The 20,906-nt window shown below is 50.9% G+C and overlaps 1 protein-coding gene across 2 annotated transcripts in view; it reads left to right on the plus strand.

Moving 5' to 3' along the window:
* The window catches only part of XDH (xanthine dehydrogenase), a 59,052-nt gene that overhangs the window by 13,793 nt on the left and 24,353 nt on the right, over positions 1-20,906 (plus strand). Inside the window, exons 5-17 of one of the 2 annotated variants that reach the window (XM_043604204.1) lie at positions 1,169-1,295; positions 2,236-2,297; positions 5,383-5,451; positions 5,945-6,034; positions 7,168-7,309; positions 9,615-9,707; positions 10,313-10,464; positions 11,499-11,592; positions 12,939-13,048; positions 15,374-15,558; positions 17,613-17,787; positions 19,519-19,602; positions 20,570-20,739. In XM_043604204.1, the coding sequence (XP_043460139.1) occupies positions 1,169-1,295; positions 2,236-2,297; positions 5,383-5,451; positions 5,945-6,034; positions 7,168-7,309; positions 9,615-9,707; positions 10,313-10,464; positions 11,499-11,592; positions 12,939-13,048; positions 15,374-15,558; positions 17,613-17,787; positions 19,519-19,602; positions 20,570-20,739 (1,553 nt within the window). The remainder of the gene's footprint in view (positions 1-1,168; positions 1,296-2,235; positions 2,298-5,382; positions 5,452-5,944; positions 6,035-7,167; positions 7,310-9,614; positions 9,708-10,312; positions 10,465-11,498; positions 11,593-12,938; positions 13,049-15,373; positions 15,559-17,612; positions 17,788-19,518; positions 19,603-20,569; positions 20,740-20,906) is intronic. The other variant, XM_043604205.1, reaches the window with a different exon arrangement.

Below are 20,906 nucleotides of genomic sequence, written 5' to 3' on the forward strand. Positions count from 1 at the left end.
AATGATGATGATGATAATAATAATGTAATATGGAGAATCTCCTCGAACGAAAAATCTTGCATAAAAGTCTTCTATATGACACATTTCCAAATTCGTATGTCCCCACTGGACTTCAAGGGTTTCCTTCACTTAAGAATGTAGTGATATTCCAGTTGGAAAAAAAATGTGTTCATCTGTTATTTTATTATTATTATTTTTTTAATGTTTACTTATTTTTGAAAGAGAGACAGAGACATAGTGTGAGCGGGGCGGGGCAGAGAGAGAGGGAGACACACAATCTGAGGCAGGCTCCAGGCCCCGAGCTGTCAGCACAGAGTCTGATGGGGTCCTCAAACTCACAAATCGTGAGATCATGACCTGAGGCTGAAGTCAGAGGCTTAACTGACTGAGTCCCCCCAGGCGCCCCATGTTCATCTCATTCTTAATAAATGCTGATTGAGGGGCACCAGGGTGGCTCAGTCGGTTAAGCCTCTGACTTTGGCTCAGGTCATGATCTCACAGTTCTTGGGTTCGAGCCCTGTGTCGGGCTCTGTGCAGACAGCTCAGAGCCTGGAGCCTGCTTCGGATTCTGTGTGTCCCTCTCTCTCTCACCCTCTCCTGCTCACACTCTGTCTCTGCCTGTCTCTGAAAAGTAAATAAACATAAAAAATGTTTTTAAAATGCTGATTGAGTTGGATTGCAGGCTAGTGTATTAAAAGAATATGACACAGCTCTTCCATTCACCTGGTGCGATTTTGGCTAAATCTTTTAAAACTCTGGGCCTGCTTCGTCCTGTGTCCAATGCAGAGAATGGAGGGTGAGAAGCACTTCCGGTTCTACTGGTCAGTTTTCTTTGAAGAGGCTTTGCTGTGAATAACTAGTATTGGTCGACTACCTGTTATGTGCCAAGTATGATAATGTCAAGGGTGTCATGTGAATTATGTCATTAAATCCTCACCACAGCCCCAGAGATAAGTACTAGGGTGGTCGTCATGATACAGATGAGGGGCCTATGGCTCCCAAGAGGGTTGGTAACCTGGCCAAGGCCACAGTCGGCACTAAGACTGACTTTGTGCAGTGACTGCTACCCCAAGCCACCTGTCGACGTGGACTGGCTTCAGCTGGGTCATCTAGAGAGCCTGAGAGCGTTTGCGCCAATGCATATGTCTACGTGGTCTGTCCCTTTTAGGAGAGAATTGCCAAAAGCCATGGCTCCCAGTGCGGGTTCTGCACCCCTGGCATCGTCATGAGCATGTACACGCTGCTCCGGAACCAGCCTGAGCCCACCATTGAGGAGATCGAGGATGCCTTCCAAGGTACGGGCCTGGAGGCACAGCCTAAGGGGTCGAATAGCAGCTGGGGCTTTGTGGAGGTTAGGGAAGGGCCACAGTGTCAGCCAGGAATGGGTTGGGAGATGGGGCACTGCCTTTTGGAGGAAAGGCTCAGGTACCCCAGCGTGGTGGCTACAGTCTGCTGGGAGCATAGCCCTCTCTGAGTTTGAAGAACACTCACATGGTCTGGAGACCTCCTGGGTCTCCTGCCTTAGTGTTCATCTTCCCGAGGTGTCCTTCAGCGCTCAGATGGGGTGGCACTGCCTGGTGGGCACAGGAGGAGATCATGTGGAAAATTCCACAGAGGCTAGTGGCTTCCATTCTTCTCAGCTTTTATTAGACAGGATTCTGCAAAGGCCACTTAATGAGGAAGGTGGCTGTGATTCCGAGCCTTGGGCAGGAACTGGCTTCCCACTTGGCCTTTTGTGAATGGGCCCAGGACCCTGGGCATGGTGTCTGTGCCTCTGAATTGAACAGAGAAGACTTGCATCCTTTCACCATTTCAATTCATCATCGACTCAATCAGTTGTATTGAGTCCTATCATATGTCAGGCACTATACAAGGTACAAGGGACACAGGGATGTCCCAGGGGATGAAAGATGGTCTCTACGCTCACGGAGTTTGCAGTCTGAATGGGAAGAGAGATTATAATGTAGTTTGATAAACTCATTGAGAAGGCCATGACCAGACACCAGGGGAGCACTCAGAAGACACCTGATTCGGTCTGGGCAGTGTAGGAAGGCTTCCTGGAAGAAGTGATAGATGTTTTGAAGTCAGAAATACGAGGAGGAGGACAGGGTGTTCCAGGCAGAGAAAACAGAATATGTAAAGTGAGTATTCAACTGAGCCAGGACTAAAGTCACAAGCCCCTCACCTGCCCCCGGTGCCTGTGCTGACAATGCAGCTTTGTGCCTTGGCCCACAGGAAACCTGTGTCGCTGCACGGGCTACAGACCCATCCTCCAGGGCTTCCGGACCTTCGCCAGGGTAAGTGGGGGCTCTGGGACAGCTCCTCAAGCAGCGACACTCCAAAATCCCAGTTGGCAGGGTCCAAGGGCCCCTGGAGGAAGAGGAAAAGGGGGGATGGCCAGCTGGTGGATCTACCTGCGTTGGACTCTGTTGTCTTTGTTCCATCCACGTCAGTAGCACGAGGACTTCCCTTCCAGGGAAGGCTTGTTCCTGGAAGAGGCACCGATGCCCGAGGCTAATTTCCTCCAGGGCATTTGGGTCTGACAGTGCTCTTGTGGCCAGGTGCTGAGCCCTGGTGTTAAGTAACAACCCAGCCCACCCCGCAGCTGCGCCTCTCCTCCTTCCTCTCTGAGCTGCTTTCCGTGGTTGGCACTCTGCTAATGAGATCTCCAGACAGTGTGAATCCCTGCAGTGTTCGTACACCTCTGAGGGAGAAGTCTGGGGCTGGCTGTGTGGGCACTGATTACATAAACACGACACACACCTGCCATCTGCCAGGGGAGGGGGACAGAGGGCTGGCCTCTCCCTTCTTGGCTTCTCTCCCCAGCTTCTACCTGACCCCCCAACATGGTTGAGTTGACTCTGACCCCAATCAAACCGTCTCATCTCAATTTAATTTTGGGTTGGGGGCAGAGTCAGATGCCTTTCACTGACCTTTCGGGGTGCTACATTAGGAAAAGGATATTGTATCCAGATGACCACAAAGAGTGGAGACACAGACAGAGCCTATGGGAGGGAGGGCAGCCCACTCTGCTGAAGGCGTTTGATGACAAAGAACAAGGAGGTGCGGACTTAAATGAAAAAGATCCAAAGACTCCTCCAGTCTTGGAGTCTGCAGACCTGGGTTCAAATCCTAGTCTTTCACTTACCCGATGTATGACCCTGGGCAATTTCCTTGTTTCTCAAATGGGGATTATAATGGCACATACAATATTATAACGTTGTAATAATACATATATAATTATAATAATATTACAAAATTATAATAATGCCTATAATGATTCTTATAGTGTTTGTGGAAAGTACTTCTTATAAAGCCCTTAAACAGTGCCTGGCACATCTTAAATATTAAGTATTTCTTCTATCACGCAATATTTGAGCTACATCAATTGCTCAAGCTTCCCTGAGAGCCAAGGATTGTTAATCTTGCCCACGTAATTGTTTCTTAAGAGGCTTCTCAAAGACCTACAATCTTATCAGCCCTCCTACTTTCTGAAAAAGTGAAGGGCTTTTGAGTGTAGTAGATGGTTATGTCCCTTGTCAGGGCTGGAGTTTTGTCATCGTTGAAATGGTCCTCGACCAGCTGCCAGGCGGTGTAGAGCTGAGTGGCCTGAGCTCCCCAAATGACTCGCACACAGGGTGTGCTCAGAAGCTCATGCACACCGGTCGTTGGAGACCTGTCCCCAAGGTCTAATTCAGAGCCTTTGAACTCTGACTGTACCCACAGTTCTAACAAACCTGCCTACCTCATTTTCATGCCCATAGCACACATTAGGTAAGTGAGGAGGATTTGCCGGAAGGAGGCACACTGTTCACAGCAAGAAATGGCACTGTCCATCTAGCAGCAGGGAAGGAAATGGAGGAACAGTAAAACGAGCACAAGCCTAGTGGTCTAGTACGCTGAGAAAAGGAGAAATCTCTCCAGGGGAGAAAAGCCCAGCCTTATCCAACCTCATTGACATTAGACATTGAGGGAGTGACACATTATTGTACATCTCAGTAATTTATGTCATGGCCATGGCAATGGATTATCAAGAAGAACAATGTCAGGAAGAATGAGCTGACACTTCATCCGGAAAGGGTACTTTGGTGAAATATGTCCTTCCCCCACCAAGCACCGGGTGAGCGAGGCCGATGGCTTGCTGTATGCAGGTTCCCTCGCTTTGGTTAGGGCCTGGTGATTCTCCTGCATCACCCCTCTCCAGGAAGACAGCTGAGAAGAGACACTACAGGGACATTTATTTCTTCCAGAGGAAAAGGCAAGGCCGTGGTGGGAGGGTCCAGAGGAGACAGCACTGTGATGTCCAAGGCAAGGCTGTGCAGAAGGCGGCTGTGCACGGGGCAGCACATGCAGGGGCTGAGGCCAGGGCAGGGTTCTCTGTTGGTGACAGGTCCAACAGCACTTTCTTAAAGGGCATACTTTCAGCCTCCGTGGCCCTGTGGGCACTTTCCTGGGCCCACTAGTGGGGGGGGGGTGTGTGTGTGACTCATCCCTTGGGAACTGGCAGCACGGAATGGTGTTTCCCATGATTCAAGTGCAGAAGGGCCACCCCAGACCTGCTGCTGTAGGAACTGGCTGCCTTGGAGGCGTGCCCGGGGCAATGTCTGGGAGTTTCTCCCACCTTTGCCTCTGAGCATGATTCCATGATTCCAGAGTGTTTCCCAGGTCCTGAGCTGAGACTCCCGTCTTCTCAGGACGGATCACTCAGGTGGACCCACCCCTTCCCCACCCTCATTTCCTTCGTTCTGGGAGCTCTACCCTGTGCTCTGCCCCTGGCACCCTGAAAGATCTTGAGCTAGTCTTTCCCCAGGGTGATGGGTCATCAGACCTGTACCCATCCTCAAGCATAGGATCACAGTGAGGAAGGAAGTATGTCTAGCTTTCGTGAGGTCATCTGGCACACTGGCTGGACACCTCTTTGAACCCAACATTGGGCCCAGACAGGCTTTGAAGGAGCTCCACCAGACCCCAGCCTGGAAAGAGGCCATCCGGGCCCCCTCAGAGCTTGACTGATGTAGAAGTAGAGGCTCCTGGGGGCCCAGAGAATAAAGGGGGAAAATGGACCTAAAGATATGTTTTGGTAGAGTAGGACTTAGCTTTAATAGAGACATTTTCTCAAAATTTCCTGGTGCTTCCAGGGGAGATCTTACTTGTCTAGTCATGAGTGACTTAGTCTCCATCAACCAAGAAAGGGAGAGTGGTTAGAGCAGAGGTCTTCCATCTGCGCAGAGGTCAGTGGAATGGGAGCGGCTGGCGGCTGTTTCTACTGATGCTGGCACAGCAGCAGGCCTCAATTTCGTTGACTATTCACGATCCAGGGTCTTTAGCTTCTGTGAAAACTCTTTGCAAATATTTCTGTGTGAATATCTGTCATCTTTCTAGGATGGTGGGTGCTGCGGAGGAAGTGGGAACGACCTGAACTGTTGCATGAACCAGAAGACAGACCACAAGGTGAGTGGGACCTCCTTTCCCTGGAAGCCTGGGGGCCAATCTCAGATCCAAGGAGCAGCGGACTCTCTTCACAACCTCAGCAGTGCGGCCAGAAGAGGAAACGTTGATGCCCACACTGAGACGGGGGGGGGGGGGGGGGGGGGTGTGAATGTGCACATTAGCCCCCCTCTGGCGAGACCTCCTTGTTCCTGCTTCCCAGGAAGAGCACGGCCCCCTGCCAAGCCTGCTGGGGTGGGGGTGGGCAGGTGCAAACAAGCTTGCTTCGACAAAGGATTGGGTAGATAATACAGGCGTTTTATTTTTTATTATTATTATTTTTTAATATATGAAATTTATTGTCAAATTGGTTTCCATACAACCCCAGTGCTCATCCCAAAAGGTGTCCTCCTCAATACCCATCACCCATCCTCCCCTCCCTCCCACCCCCCATCAACCCTCATACAGGCGTTTTAGAGGAGGAGATGAGGTATCACTCATCTGTTCCCTTTCCCAGCAGATCACTCTCTCGCCATCTCTATTCAACCCGGAGGAGTTCATGCCCCTGGATCCCACCCAGGAGCCCATCTTCCCCCCAGAGTTGCTGGTAGGTGATGCCCCGCGGAGAGGCCCCGCTAAGTCTGTGTGCCATGAGCCCCTGGAGACCCACTTTATTCATACCAATGGGGACCTTTGTGTCCTTGTCCTTTGGGTTTTCCTTTCCCCTTCTGACACTGGAGGTCAAGTCCCTCTGTCACATACTCCCAAAGGGACCCACACTTGTCGCACACATGTCACTCTGAGCACAGAGAGTGGATCCCTCCAGGACCCTGTGTAGAGTAACAGGTGCTCCAGAAGCATCTGCTGACCTGGCTACGTCGAATGTAAAAGTAAGTCCCTTAGCACCCATTCTCCTCCTTGCAAGCAGTCCATTATTTTACAAACCAACAACAAAGAAGCAAAGCTGTACTCAGAGGGCACAATGCATGGCTTGCTGCTCTGGTTTAAGGACACTCTCACACCCATCCTCCCACCGTGACGATTCTGCTTCTTCGCTCCCACATTCATGGCCAGGAAAGAATCGTGCCTCTCTCTAAGTTCCCGAGTGCAGATTCCCTGGGGGTTGTTGAGCACATGAAGATAGCCTGTTGAGTCCAATGGGACAGAAGGAAGGGCTTTGGGGCAGGCCACCGGCACACCTTTCTCTGGATCGTGTAACCTTGAGCAAACTGTCAGTTTGATTTGGGGTTTGTCTCTCCCAGCCCCAGGTCACCCCTCACACACTAGAACCAGCCTCTGCTGCATTCCCTCCTGACACCCCTTCCTTTGCTACCTCGTCCCCCCCACACCTTGTCCACTGCACCTGCTGGGGACAGCGGGGGTGGGGCAGGGGGCACTGCACTGAACCCGGGCTTTTGGTCAGAACAGTTCAGGTCACCTGGTGGCAGGTGAAGGTCCCATAACCTCCTGGGTCCTCAGGTTCGTCCTGCACCTGTGAAAGGTGGGGCTAATGATGCTTCCTCCCCAGAGGTCTCCTAAAGCCTAAGTGAGATCATGTGTGTGCCACGTCCTCCCTGCCTCAGTACGTGCAAGTTCCCCTTCCTTCTCCCCGGACCTGGATCCTCGTTCTGAATTCAGTATTGAACGAATCAGTAGAAGACTAGACCCCTTTGGGGACCTAAATTCATCAGGGAATGGCCATAGGAAGGAGACCGTGTGGCAAGAAACTACATTTTCCAGAGGCTGAAAGATACTCCTCAGAAGCAGCTGCGTTTTGAAGGCGAGCGAGTGACCTGGATCCAGGCCTCAACCCTGCAGGAGCTGCTGGACCTCAAAGCCCAGGACCCCGAGGCCAAGCTGGTGGTGGGGAACACGGAGATCGGTGAGAGCGGGGCCGGCCTGCAGCCTGCAAGGGGCCAGTCTGCCTGGGCAACCCCACGCTGGTTGTGTGTCCTCAGAAAACTTGCTTTTCCTCCCCTGGCCCTGGTTCCCATTGTATATAGGGGGGAATAACACCTCCTCAAAGGGCTGTTCTGAGTATTGGATGAGATCCTTACTGACCGCTCTCCGGAAATACGTCGGGTGCCAGCTATGTGCTGGGAACTGTGGGAGGAGCTGGGCTACCCAGATCAGGTTCTTTGTTCGTTCTCTGGAGTACCTCCCAGTGGAAGTGAGGGGGGAGCAGTGGAATTCAAGGTTCTAGGCCAGTGACAGATGCTAGGGGTTCCAGAAATGACATTCTCTTGTCCCCCACTTTCTGGCAAAGGAGAGCTGTGCCAATGTGACTGTGTCTGTGTTGCCCATGACTGTGGCTACCGGCCCTGTTCCTGCCACCACCTGGGACGTGAAGCTCACAATACGTGAATGGGCCAGGGTGGCTGAGGGATGTGTAGCTCTCTTCCCCAGTGCTCGAAGGGATGGAAGCAGAGGTGCCCAGGTCGCTGCTAATGTCCATCCGTTCCTGGAGCTGGCTTGGCCCTTTTCTCCTTTGCTGGCTCCCAAGCCCAGGGAGGCTCCAAGGAGAGGATCGTGGCATAGCCAAGGTCTTAGAGGACCTCTGGTTTCGGGGCAATCGACATACTTTTAAGCCGCCACCACCATCCTGTGGGAGACTCCTGGCTATTGTTCTGGAAAGAGTGCCCTGGGTCCTGGGTTTTTGTTGGATCTGAGGACACAGAGAGGAGGGCCTGGCTTGGCTCTAAGCTAGCAGAGTACAGATGTGGCCCCGGCCCCGTGAGCACAGGTGTGATACAGAGACCCCAGCTACAGTAACGTGGACACGTGAGATGTGCCTCAGGTGATGTGGTCCTGAGGGTCTGCGTAGCTGTGGCCCTGGGGTCCAGGGCAGCACGAGTTAAAGTGGAGGAAGACTGTCTGGAAGAGTCTTTGATCTCCTTTGACATGTGACATGTTCCTTGTCATGGGTCACCTAACATCCTGGACCCAGTTAGATTCTAATAGAAGGGAATCCATAAAAATTTCATGAGCTCCAAGTGAGAGGGAATTTCTTACGACCACTCCCTCTGCCTCACCCCTTCTCCCTTATACACACACGCAGCAGTGTAACCACTGACAGCCAGGGTAGGGTGCTGGAGAAGCTGAGCATAGAGAGAACCTTGTCAAGACAGGCCATGGATGGCCTCTGTCTGCAGTCTTTATCCTGGGAACCGGTATTCAAACAGGCCAGACTCCGCAAAGCCTGGGCCACCCATCAGACACTCTGAATAGCCCCCGAGAGGGTGGGGAGGATGGGCAGACATTTCTTTTTGAACCTTCCCATCTGTAGGTCTGTGGGAGGGGCTGGGAGGTGCAGAGCTAACCAGGTCTCAGGAACAGAACAGAGGGGCTCACAGACCTTTCTAACTTGACAGAAGGCCGGTAGAGACGTGTGGTCCTGCAAAGTCCTGCTCAGGCAGGTGTCGGGGACCAGGAGGCAGATTTGATGTTTTCTCTCTCAGACGATTTTCCTTTTTGTCTGAATGCTAGACTTTCGTGTTATTAGGACTATTATACCCCAGCTCTAAGAATTGTCTGTTCTTAGCTGTGTAATGTGGGCAAGAGCCTCACCTTCCTGTGCCTCAGTTTCTCTTCCTATAAACTGAAAATCACAGTATCTCCCAAGGCTATTGTGAGGATTTAATGAGTTAAAACATGTAAAGTGCTTACATGGGTTCCTGACATATTTTAGCATGCTGCGGCTTCATCTACTATCCCCCACCCCTGCCCCACACACAGACACATACTCACACACACAGGTTAATTCACATCTCATCTCATTTAACACTAAAAGACACATCAGCAGGGCCTATGGTGGCTCCATGTGTGCGAAGTGTGTATGACAGGATCAAGCAGGCTCTCCTTACTGAAGAGCAGAAAATCTGAAGGTGTTGAAGGTCCAAGCACAGAGTCAGAAAGCTAAATTTAAAAAAAAGGAAGCTTTTTTGGGTGATAAAAGAAATCAAAAGGCAAAAACGAATTTCATCTCATCTGAATTCCACTAGGATTTTTGGGGGGAGGGAGAGAAAGACACAGTTTGCCAGCTGATAGCGTGGAAACCGCAGTCCTAAGACACCCACAGAGCATGATGCGATCATGAATATGTCATAGGTCCTGTGTGCGTGGTGGGAACAATGCCGAGGCCCGCTTGGTAGTAGCCTGTTAACTTCGGGTTTCTTGTTTTTCTCGAGGCATTGAGATGAAATTTAAGAATAAGCTGTTTCCTAAGATGGTCTGCCCAGCCTGGATCCCTGAGCTGAATTCAGTGGAGCATGGACCTGAGGGTAAGGAGGGGTTTGCCCTGAGCCCACGGAAGGCTGGGATGCAGGGGATGGGTCCCTTGGGAGGGGTGGTCGGTGCCAGGAGAGCCTCTCCTTTGGCTGCGCTGCCACCTGCTTCTCCTGGAGCTGCCTTGCGTGGGGAGCAGGGACGCCCTTCATTGCCTTCCTCCACTGAGCATCTGTGGCAGACTGCCAGGGGTCAAGGGGGCCTGTGAGATTCTCCACAGTCATTCTCAATCCTGGTTCCACATTAGAATCGCTCATAGGGTGAAGAGGTCAGTGCTGGGAGGTCTTGGGTACTTTAATGAAGAAACAGGACTTCTCCCTCAGAGATCTGTTTTTATTGAGGTGAGAACCACTGGTTTAGAGAAGAGAGCATTCTGGTTGTAGGATCAAGAGGGCTGTGGTTGAGTCCTGGCTGGTGTATTAGCTGGGTGGCATGGGGCAAGTCACTTCACCTCTCTGGGCGTTAATTTCCTCATCCCTATAAGGATGTGAGAGCTGGTACATCGTCACTCAGGTACCAGTAAAGCATGGTAGGGGCTGTGTGTCCAAGTGTTTTCTGAACTGTGAAGGGAATCGCTGTTTTTCTGCACATGTGTTCCCAGGTATCTCCTTCGGAGCCTCGTGTCCCTTGAGCTTTGTGGAAAAGACGCTGCTCGATGCAGTCGCCAACCTTCCTGTCCACCAAACAGAGGTATTCAAAGGTGTTTTGGAGCAGCTGCGCTGGTTTGCTGGGAAGCAGGTCAAGTCTGTGGCGGTGAGTCCCTGTTCAGGAGCCCTCAAGGCTGAGGTCATGGGGCCTTTTGTCACAAGGCAGATGGGCTAGTCTGTCCTCTGCTGAAGATCCGGTGCGCCCCAAACTCTAGTGCTTAGAGCTATGTGGGGTGTTTGTTAAAAATGCAGTTTCCTGGGCACTGCTCTCAGAGATTCCGACTCAGTAGGGCTGGGATGGAGCCCCAAAGGTGCTTCTGGGGAAGGCGGCCTGCGGGTCACTCTCGGAAACACATGCTGTGTGCCTCAGTCTGTACCCCTGAGGTTGGCAAGATGGAGCCTCCTACCCACCTTGTTCCTGAACTTGGCCGAAGCTATCAGCAAGTGGATGAGAGATTGAGCCAAATGTAGTCTTGGACTACCTTTCATCGTTGGGGGGAGAGCCAGAGGTAGACACCCCCAGAGAGGAGGGAGGGGTCCAGCTGTTGACTGTTCACAACTAAGCTCCAGACTAGCCCCCAGGTTCCCCATTTGCTAGCGGCATTCACACACCCAGGACCATTGGCGGCTCACAAGAGCTGACGGTGTAGGGTTGGCGGGGGTTGGGGGGGGGGAAGGAAAGCCACCCCGTCCATTCTATTTTGTTGTTTTCAATTAGAACAAAACCCAAAGGAAACACAGCCCCCACCCTGTTCCCTCACCCTACCCCAAGCACCTGACACCTCTGATTGTGGCTGAGTAGACAGAAGCTCAGAAAGCTCCACTAAATTCTCCAGCTGGGTGGGAATCTACTTCCAGGAAGTATTTGCTTGCATCATGTGATAAACCACCTCAACCCTTTCAGAAAACGTTTGGATGAAATTGAGCAGATTTCAAGGAGCTGACCCACATTACCGACAAGTAAATTTTAGAGATGAGATCCAATCCCAAGTGTTCGGATCTCAGGTTTTGCACGTGGTTCTGGATGCGTGCCTTCAGCAAGCAGGTGTCCCCTACCTGCCCTGTGTTCTGCAGCCTGCTGTGAGAGCAAGGTTTTCCTGGGTGGGCTGGGCTCTCACGCACACTCTCTGCTTATTCTAGTCCATCGGAGGGAACATCATCACCGCCAGCCCCATCTCTGACCTCAACCCTGTGTTCATGGCCAGTGGGGCCAAGCTGACCATCGTGTCCACAGGTGAGAGCTACGTCATGCGGAAGTCAGGAAAGAGGGCCCCACGGGGGAGAAGGCTCACAAGATAGGTGACTTTTTGGAGAGACAGGGCCCACAAGTCAATGACCCAGCTGTCCTAAGGTTTGGATCCCTGGAAACTGCAAGGTAGATATACCCAGATTGGGGGCCAGGAGAGCCAGACCATTTCCTTATTAAGAATTCCCAACAGGATCTGTCACCTAGAAGCCTTACCTAGTAGTGTGCTAGAGCCAGAATGCACTGGCTTGCCACAGCCCACAGCTGGATTTTCAGGGAGTCTGTGAGTGTTTGATAGACATGGCCATTATTAAAAATTGAATTCCAGAAACTTACAATAAAATAAATTACATTAAAAATAAAAAGTGCTCAAAATTCATCACGTCCTAATATTTGAGTTTATTTTACTATTGCCCATGCCCTTAGAGTTATTCCCATCTGTTATATCTGTAGAGTGGAAATGCTAAGTAATGATATGCTGCTATGCACCGTCCTTGTTGGAGGGTCCTCGAGACCATCCCCAGTTTTGATGACTCCTAGGAAGTCAGGGAGGACTCCCAGGACTCAGCCTATCGTCATACTCATGGCTATGACTTATTAAGTGGGAGGACACAAAGTAAACTTGGCAAAGTGAAGAGGGACATGGGGCACAGTCTGGAGGAATCCAGGCACAAGCTTCCAGAGACTTCTCCAGGTGGCGTCACACAGGACACACATCATTCCCTCAGTCACAAGCTGCATTGTGATAACGCACGTGAAGTGTTGTCTGCCGGGAAGCTCATCAGAGACTGAACAGCTAGGGCTTTTTGGGGGTTGGTTGCATAGCCCTTCTTGGCAGGTACCAAAAGCCCAGGCACCCGGACAGAAAGCAGATGTTCAGCATAAACCGTGTTGTTTGTATGAACAGTTGTGTAGACACAGTCAGTCATCTTATCGGGGAATCTGCTGAAATCCAAGTTCCCAGAAGACAGCCATGGCCAACCTTTGTAGGCAGTCCTTTCAGAGGACAGCAGGCGTGTCGTGTCAACTCTTTGCTACCCTCTTTCCAACTTCATGTTCACTGATGTCACTCCGGGAGCCTGAAATTGGCTATGGTGGGAGTATTGATACCGTAGAAACTAGCAAGTACTGCAAATCTGGACTCCCTCCACCCACACATAGTCCATTGTTAAACATTCACCAGCACATCCCTGCGTAAGGATTTTAGATGGAGGACCTTGGCCCTAATTGTGCCAGCACTGCCCTCTGACTATGGGTACCAGAGACCAGGATGGGGAATTTACCGGTGCTTCGTTCTCTGCTTTCTCACATCTCTGCATCCGGCCTGTGTACAGGCACCAGGAGAACGGTTCGGATGGATCACACCTTCTTCCCCGCGTACAGAAAGACCCTGCTAGCTCCGGAGGAGATACTGCTTTCCATCGAGATCCCCTACAGCAGGGAGGTGAGCTGCTCAGGAGCGTCCCATATCACTCTTACCACAGCGAGGCTCCAGACAAGAGACCAGAGTCTGCCTCGGGGACCAAGCTCAGCATCTCTCATCTTTAACAAAGTCTCTGAACACTGCCTTTCACCAGCCATAGTGTTCTCTGGGCAATGAAGAGCTTCAGGGCAGGGAAGAGGGCATTCCATGGACTCATGGCACATGATCCTGGGCAAATCGTTTCAGATTTCTGAGCCTCGGCTTGCTCGTCTGTAAAACGGACACAGTGTTTCCTACCCGGGAGGTTATCGTGAGGATTGAAATCAGGAACGCCTAAGGTTCCAGGCCGATGTCCAGAAACCAGTGGGGATCTCCATCTGGTAGCTAGCAACATGATTTCAAGAGCACATCCAGCCCCTGAGCACTTCTGCCCCAGGTCAGAGGAGACTGGGGCTTGCACGCTGAGTGGAGGGGCTGCCCGTGGGTCAGGCCCACACATGTTGATGAGGTATTTATTTGCTGACCTTGCTCTGAGTTGGCGTGGTTGCATTTCTGCTCATGGGAGGTTTTTCTGTCCTGTTGAGGCAAGTCTGGGCACTTCTGGCTGCCTCGCTGTTGTTCCTGGGGGCCCGTGGTGTCATCACCAGGTGCCTTTCTCTCCTCCCTCACCAGCTACACATTCCATAATGGGCCGTGTAGAAAAGTGATCTGTGTGAGGCTGGGAAAGCAGCTGTGATGGAGAGTATTAGGAGTTTTACCCAGGTAGCGCTTGAGCATGTGTTACAAGGCATGTTTGCCCTTGCTAATTTTGGCCCCCTTAATGAGAATGCTAATTAAATTAGAGCCATGATGTCCCTGAGGTGGTTTCTTAACTGATTTTCTAGCTTGTCCTTATAGACCATTTTGAGCAGTGATTCCCAGAGTTTTTGTATTTCACAGATCAGTAAATTTTCCTCTTTTTAATTATGAGTTGGAGAAGGGAGGAGGGAACAGGCATACAAGAGTCCAGTTTTTATTTTGCCAGATAGGGACATTAGCCAAAAACATTTCATAGGGGCGCCCGGGTGGCTCAGTCAGCTAAGCTTCCGACTTCAGCTCAGGTCACGATCTCACAGTTCGTGAGTGCAAGCCCCACATCGGGCTCTTTGCTGTCAGCATAGAGCCCGCTTCAGATCCTCTGTCCCTCTCTCTCTGTCTCTGTCCCTCCTCTGCTCATTCTGTCTCTCTCTCAAAAATAAATAAATACGCTGAAGAAAATCTTTAAAAACAAAAAACATGTCATGACAGAAAGGAGATTTTAATACCCAGAAGTAGGGAGGCTTTCTCAAGAGGGGACAGCTGCCAATCTGACACTGACATGGTGTGGGACCCCAGTGGACACGTCACCGTGGACTGGCACAGTCCTGTTCCAGAACCAAGCGCAGACTCCAGGCTCACGATCCCGGGGCCATGTTTGACATCGGGAATCTGTACTAGTGTCATGGTCAGGAGGAAGCCCAATGACTTCTTCGAACAGAAGCTTGTGGCCAGTGTGGGTGTCCACAGTGAGCCTCGTTGGGCTTTCTTAACAACGCTTCCCTTAAGCCTCTGCCTTTGACGTTAATCAGAATTTGCGGTGCCAGGTGGGTTCAGACCTCCAGCAGAACCTGGCCAGAAAGGGCTTGATAGGAGATCGTTCTTACCTGGAAAGTGACTCACGCGGGCCTCCTATCCTGACAGACAGGGCCTGCCTGGAGCCCAGCGGGAAATGTGTGCTCAAAGCACAAAGGCAGCTAGTGTTTCATAGTGTGGTTCATTCTTTCAGGAAGCAAGGTTTCTAACCGTGAACAATAGACCAGTGGGAGAGACAAGCTAGAGAGAGCACGTGCACAGGCGTGGGTGAGGGTGCGTTTCACACTCCCGGTGGCATCTCGTTGTATCTGCTTGAGAGGCAGTTAAGCCAACAGAGGTTTAGGCACAGCCGAGAGGCTGGGTGGGCTCTGAAGCTGGGCACCAGGATGGGAGGACTGGGGGCTGGGGGACCCTGAGCAGCCTTTGTGAACATGTCTTTTTCTCTTCCCAGCTGTTGGTTGAGAGAACCCTGCTCTCCTTTTCCTTGACTTTGGGTGTTCCTGACTGACAGGGGAAATCTCGCCCCTTTCCCAGCTGCTGGGAGTGTTATCCGGGCCTTGTGCTGAGCACGGGACAGTCGGCGCCACCCACATCTTTGAGTCCCACCGGCAGCCCCTTGCGGGGTTGCGATGGCCCTGTCCCTTCACCTGCCCTTTCACCCCCATGCTTCAGCCTCACCATCTGCAGTTGTAGCAAATGCAGGGGAGAAGCAGGAACCTTTCTCTTGTTTTGCAGGGTGAGTATTTCTCAGCCTTCAAGCAGGCCTCTCGGAGAGAAGATGACATCGCCAAGGTGACCAGCGGCATGAGGGTCCTGTTCAACCCGGGAACCGCGCAGGTGAAGGAGCTGGCCCTTTGCTACGGCGGAATGCACGACAGAACCGTCTCAGCCCTCAAGACCACGCGGAAGCAGATATCAAAGTGAGAGCTGCCGGCAGAGTGAAACGGCCAGTGCCGCTGCGACTCCCACAGTGCTGCTAGCTGCCGGGACTGCCGGCGCCGTTACTCTTGCTGCCGCTGCAGCCATGACTTCCGCCCTTACCGGGGTTACCGCTGCTGCTACCCTGACTGCCGCTACCCGTAGCTCGATTCCTGGTAGCACGGCTGTGGCTGCGCCGGTTCCACCCTGCCTGTACGGCTCCGCTGCTCTTGGTACCGCTGGGCCCGCCGTTGCTGCGGCCACGAGCGGCCACCGTTGCCATTGCTCTCACGGCTGGGCCTCTACCCCAGTTACTGCGGCTGGCACTACTCACACTGGTACTGCTACTTCTGTTGCTCCTCTTCCCGCTGCTGCCACTGCTGCTGTTTCTGCCACCGTCACCCCTCGGACTAGTGTTGCCGCTGTGGCTTCCACTGCTGTTCCCAGCGATGCCACCACTGCGGTCTCTCTACCGCTGATGCTCGTATTGCGGCTCTACTCTTCCTGCGGCTCCTCCCGAGAGTACTGCCCACAGCGTTCCTGCTGCCACTGTGTTAATGCTGTTGCTGCCACTGTTGTGTGTGTCCCCAGCGTGACTCTCGCCACGACTCACGGTCGCGCCTCTGCTGCTCCTCCCGCTACTAGTCACAGTGTCGCCAGCGCTGCTGCTACTGCTCTCACCACTGTTCCTCTTTCCACGACTTCTACGCCTTCTGCTTTCGCTTCTCCCACGGCTGTTACTTCTGCTGCTACTGTTCGGCCACTGCTAGTATCCCTCCTACGGTATTGCTGCTGCCACTCCCGCTGCACTCTGACCGTGGCTACTCCTACTACTATGGCTAGTGTGTGGCAGCAGTTATCCCCAGCCCTTCCCCAGCGCTGGCCTCTGTAACGCTGCCAATAAGCAGATGGATAAATAAGGCTATGTTTGGCGTTTGGCTCTTTGGTTCCGATGCCTGGCTCCAACACTTTCCAGACGGCTCAGAGAAGTCAAGTTACCGAATCTTCCCGTGCCTCAGTTTCCTCATCGGTAAAGGAGTATACAAATTTTCCATGCTACACTTTTACATGGAAATGAAAAGTGATCCTTCATAAAAAGCACGGAGGACATTGCTCAGGGCGTTATAAGGACTGAATAGATTTAATTAGTATAATTTTGTGGTCGTTTTAAAATTGTGTCTTTTTATTTGTATTATTTCTGTATTTATTTCTGTATTTATTTATTTATTTATTATTTATTTTTATATTTTAGCGAGCGAGAGAGAGGAAGAGCAGGGGAGAGGGACAGAGGGAGAGACAGAGAGAGACAGAGAGAGAATCTTAAGAAGTGGGGCTGGGGGCGCCTGGGTGGCTCTGTCGGTTAAGCGGCCGACTTCGGCTCAGGTCACGATCTTGCTGTCCGCGAGTTCGAGCCCCGCATCAGGCTCTGTGCTGACAGCTCAGAGCCTGGAGCCTGTTTCAGATTCTGTGTCTCCCTCTCTCTGACCCTCCCCCGTTCATGCTCTGTGTCTCTCTGTCTCAAAAATGAATAAACGTTAAAAAAAAAACAAGAAGTGGGGCTGACCTGAGCGGAAAGGAAGAGTTGGGTGCTCAACCGACTGAGCCATCAAGGCACCCAAATTGTGTCTAGTTTTAAATTTTAGGAAACCGAGGGGTGCCCGGGTGCCTCACTCGGTTAATTGTCTGACTTTGGCTTGATCTCAGGGTCATGATCTCAGGGTTCATAAGTTTGAGCCCCGCGTCGGGTCTGTGCCGACAGCGCGGAGCCTGGAGCCTGCTTCAGATTCCTAGTGTCCCTCCCTCTCTGCCCCTCCCCTGCTTGACTTCCATCTCTCTTTCTCAAAAAAAAAAAAAAAAAAAAATTAAAAAAGGTTTTTTTAAAAAAGATGAGGAAACTAAGGCTCAAGCAAGTAACTTACCTAAAGTTACACAAGTATAAGTATCCAAGCCAAATTTTGAACCAAGTTTCATATGACTATGCCCTGTGCCTACCACCCCACACAAGTGATTCTGATGGCTGAGTAGGAGCACTCTCCCACCTTCTGCTCTCTGGCAGTTTCTGGAACGAGGAGCTGCTGCAGAACGTGTGTGCGGGCCTGGCGGAGGAGTTGTCCCTGGCCCCCGATGCCCCTGGCGGCATGGTGGAGTTTCGGCGTACCCTCACCCTCAGCTTCTTCTTCAAGTTCTACCTGACAGTGCTTCAGAAACTGGGCATACAGAACTCGAAAGATGTGAGTGTGGGGTGTGGGCAAGATACAGACTCTCTGCAGGACTTTTGTTTGGGGATTTAGGAAGCCAGTCTGAGGGAGGGGTACGGTGGACCAGGTGGTAAATCGGCTTCTCCCTTCTGACATCTAAGGACAGAGGAGCCTTTGCTCCAAGGACACACGGCCCAGGGAGCCACATGGAGATGGGAACCAACGGGATGGTTGAGAGGCAGAACACTGAACTGGGCGTCAACGACTAGGGTTCTGGTCCCGACTGAATCGTTACCTCACTTGAAACTTGAATAGGTCACAACTGTCTTTAAGTCTCAGTTGGGAAATCTGCTGATCTGGGTGGTAGACCAGATGATCCTTTTGACAGGCTAGCTGTTTCAACTGTGGTTTTGTAGTTAGAATGGAATGTGGAGTGAGATGAGAAGGTAGAGGGTGGAATGAGAATGTAACAGGTGCTGCTACAGTCAGGAGACGGTGGTCACTGAGAGGGTGTGCGTTCTGGAACGGGTGTGGCTGAGCGGAAGCCCAGCTCCCCATATTGGTTCAGTAAGCATTTACTTTGCACCGTCTATGCATAACATTGCACTTGGCACCGGGGGCAGCCTCGTGTGGGAGAGAACGGGATCACTAAAGGCCAGCCTAGAGTGACAACTGAGCAGATGGCGTGGGGAGTGCAAAGGAGAGAAGCTTCCACAGATGTGGGGACCGCAGACAGAAATCCCTCTTTAAAAAGCATCCCTAATAGCTTTCTTCTTTTTCTTTTTAAAAAGCATTTATTTATTTATTTTGAGAGACAGAGAGAGAGAGTCCATGTGTGCACGTGAGCGGGCAGGGGCAGAGAGAGAATCCCAAGTAGGCTCTGCACTGACAGCACAGAGCCCAGTGTGGGGCTCGGCCTCAGAACTGTGAGATCATGACCTGAGCTGAAAGCAAGGGTCAGATGTTTAATTGACTGAGCCACCCAGGCACCTTGACTTTTTTTCTGATTATAAGAGTAATACATTTCCTGTGGCAAACTTAAAAACACAGAAATATATTAAAAATTAAAATAGAAAATTAAAAAACATTTCAACTTTTTAAATAAGAAATTAAATACTTTTTTATTACTTTCTTTTTAATTAAATATGCTTTTCTCTCAGATTCTAGAGGAAACCACTGCTACTAGTCTTGCTTTTTCCTCTGATCTTTTTCCTACATTCATTTGTCCATCTTCTGTCATTCTCTCTTTTCTCTTTCTCTTTCTAGCTCTCCATCCATCCCTCTCTATATACCTGTCATCTTCCTATCTTTTGATCTCGACACATCATTTTCTAAACAGATTTAGGGTCATGCTGCATATAGAGTTTTCCATTTCCCCTGATTCTGTTGAGATTATATTGTGCGCATTTTCCATATCGTTAAATATTTCCCATCGAAACGTGGAGGAAGAAGGTTTCCAGCAAGGCAAGGAGAGAGAGAGAGGATTGTGAATAAATGCAGGAGGGAGGGAAATCATTTGGTGTGTTGGAGGAAGCACAAACCATTCACCATGCAGGCTGCAGGGGTGGGAAGGGGCCCGAGGCTGTTATAAAATGCTGGGCTCTCAGAGCCCACGTTCTGACGTTGAGATAGATCCAGCCGGCACCAAGAGTGTACAATGAGGAGGTGAGGGGAACAGTTGTTACTGTTGCCACTTGGGGACAACCAAGGGTGGGATCAATGATAGAACTAGTCATGATCACTACTGTTAACTTACCTCCACAGAAGTGTGGCAAGCTGGACCCCACCCATGCCAGTGCCACCTTACTCTTTCAGAGAGACCCTCCAGCCAACGTCCAGCTCTTCCAAGTGAGTATACCTGATGTATGGCTGATCTTACAGGCCCTTGCAGGGAACATCAGATGATGCTGACCTTTGGTGAATGACTGGCTTTTGTCGTGTGTGGGTGCTCAAAGCTCCTACTGCTTTGCATAAATATCCGGTGAAGAAAATGGGAATCGTATTAATGTCAATGAAGCTCTTTTCCTCGTTCCTAACCTAAATTTTGTCTCTCTTGGGATTACTCTCATCTTCACCTGCTCCTTAAAGAATAAAAAAAAAATGTCCCGATTTTGTCTTTTCTGGTGCCTCTGTGGGGCTGATGTGCAAAGCCAGGAGTTCTCCTGGCCATAACAACAAAACAACAACTTTCTGTCAATGGCAAGTTTTTGAGAAGCACTAGGTAAAGGGTCAACTTTTTCTGTAGACACTTTGGATTTTGTGGGCCCTATAGTTTCAGTTGATACTCCTCAACTTTGTCATTATAGCATAAAAGCAACCAGAGGTAATACATAAATGAATGTGTGTGGTATGTACCAATAAAACTTTATTTATAGAATATAAATAATTCTATTATTTATAACATACATATTTTCCCTACAGAATTCAAATCATCATACACACACACAATGTTTTATGTCCTGTGTTTACATGTAATGTGAACATTCTTGCCTTCTAATTTAAAGTCTTCAAAGACATACCTATTATGGAGTAAAAAGTTGCATACCGTTTGATTGGATCCACGTAGCACCAGCTTTTTACTCCACCCCCCATGAGTGCACATAGAGGTTCTTCTTTAGTTATTTATTTTTCCCCCCGTATGGGGACACTATGACCACCTGTGCTCTGCCTTTCTGTTCCTTTGCCCTGTGTCCCTCCTGCCTCCTCCGTCTTCACTCAGGTTTTCTTTGGCCTGAAGCTCCCTGCAGTTTCCCCGGGCCTGTAGGGAAACAGTGTCTTATGCAGCTCAGCTTGACTGATGACCATGTTGTTCCAGGAGGTGCCCAAGGGTCAGTGCAAGGAGGACATGGTGGGTCGGCCCCTGCCCCACCTGGCCGCGGCCATGCAAGCGTCTGGGGAGGCTGTGTACTGTGACGACATCCCTCGCTACGAGAATGAGCTGTCCCTCCGGTTGGTCACCAGCACCCGGGCCCATGCCAAGATCAAGTGAGTGGAGTAAATATCCTGAGGGAGGAGGGTGCTGGGAGGCTCCTCCAGGGCCTTCCAGTCTAGAGAGGGACTGGGAACTCACCTGAAAACCAGCCTGGAGAGGAGCGGGAGAGGTTAGGGGCTCAGTGGTGTCTGGCAGGGTGAAGGGATGATGTTGGAGGCAT

Source organism: Prionailurus bengalensis, chromosome A3 (assembly GCF_016509475.1).
Source record: "Prionailurus bengalensis isolate Pbe53 chromosome A3, Fcat_Pben_1.1_paternal_pri, whole genome shotgun sequence".
Lineage (NCBI taxonomy): Eukaryota > Metazoa > Chordata > Mammalia > Carnivora > Felidae > Prionailurus > Prionailurus bengalensis.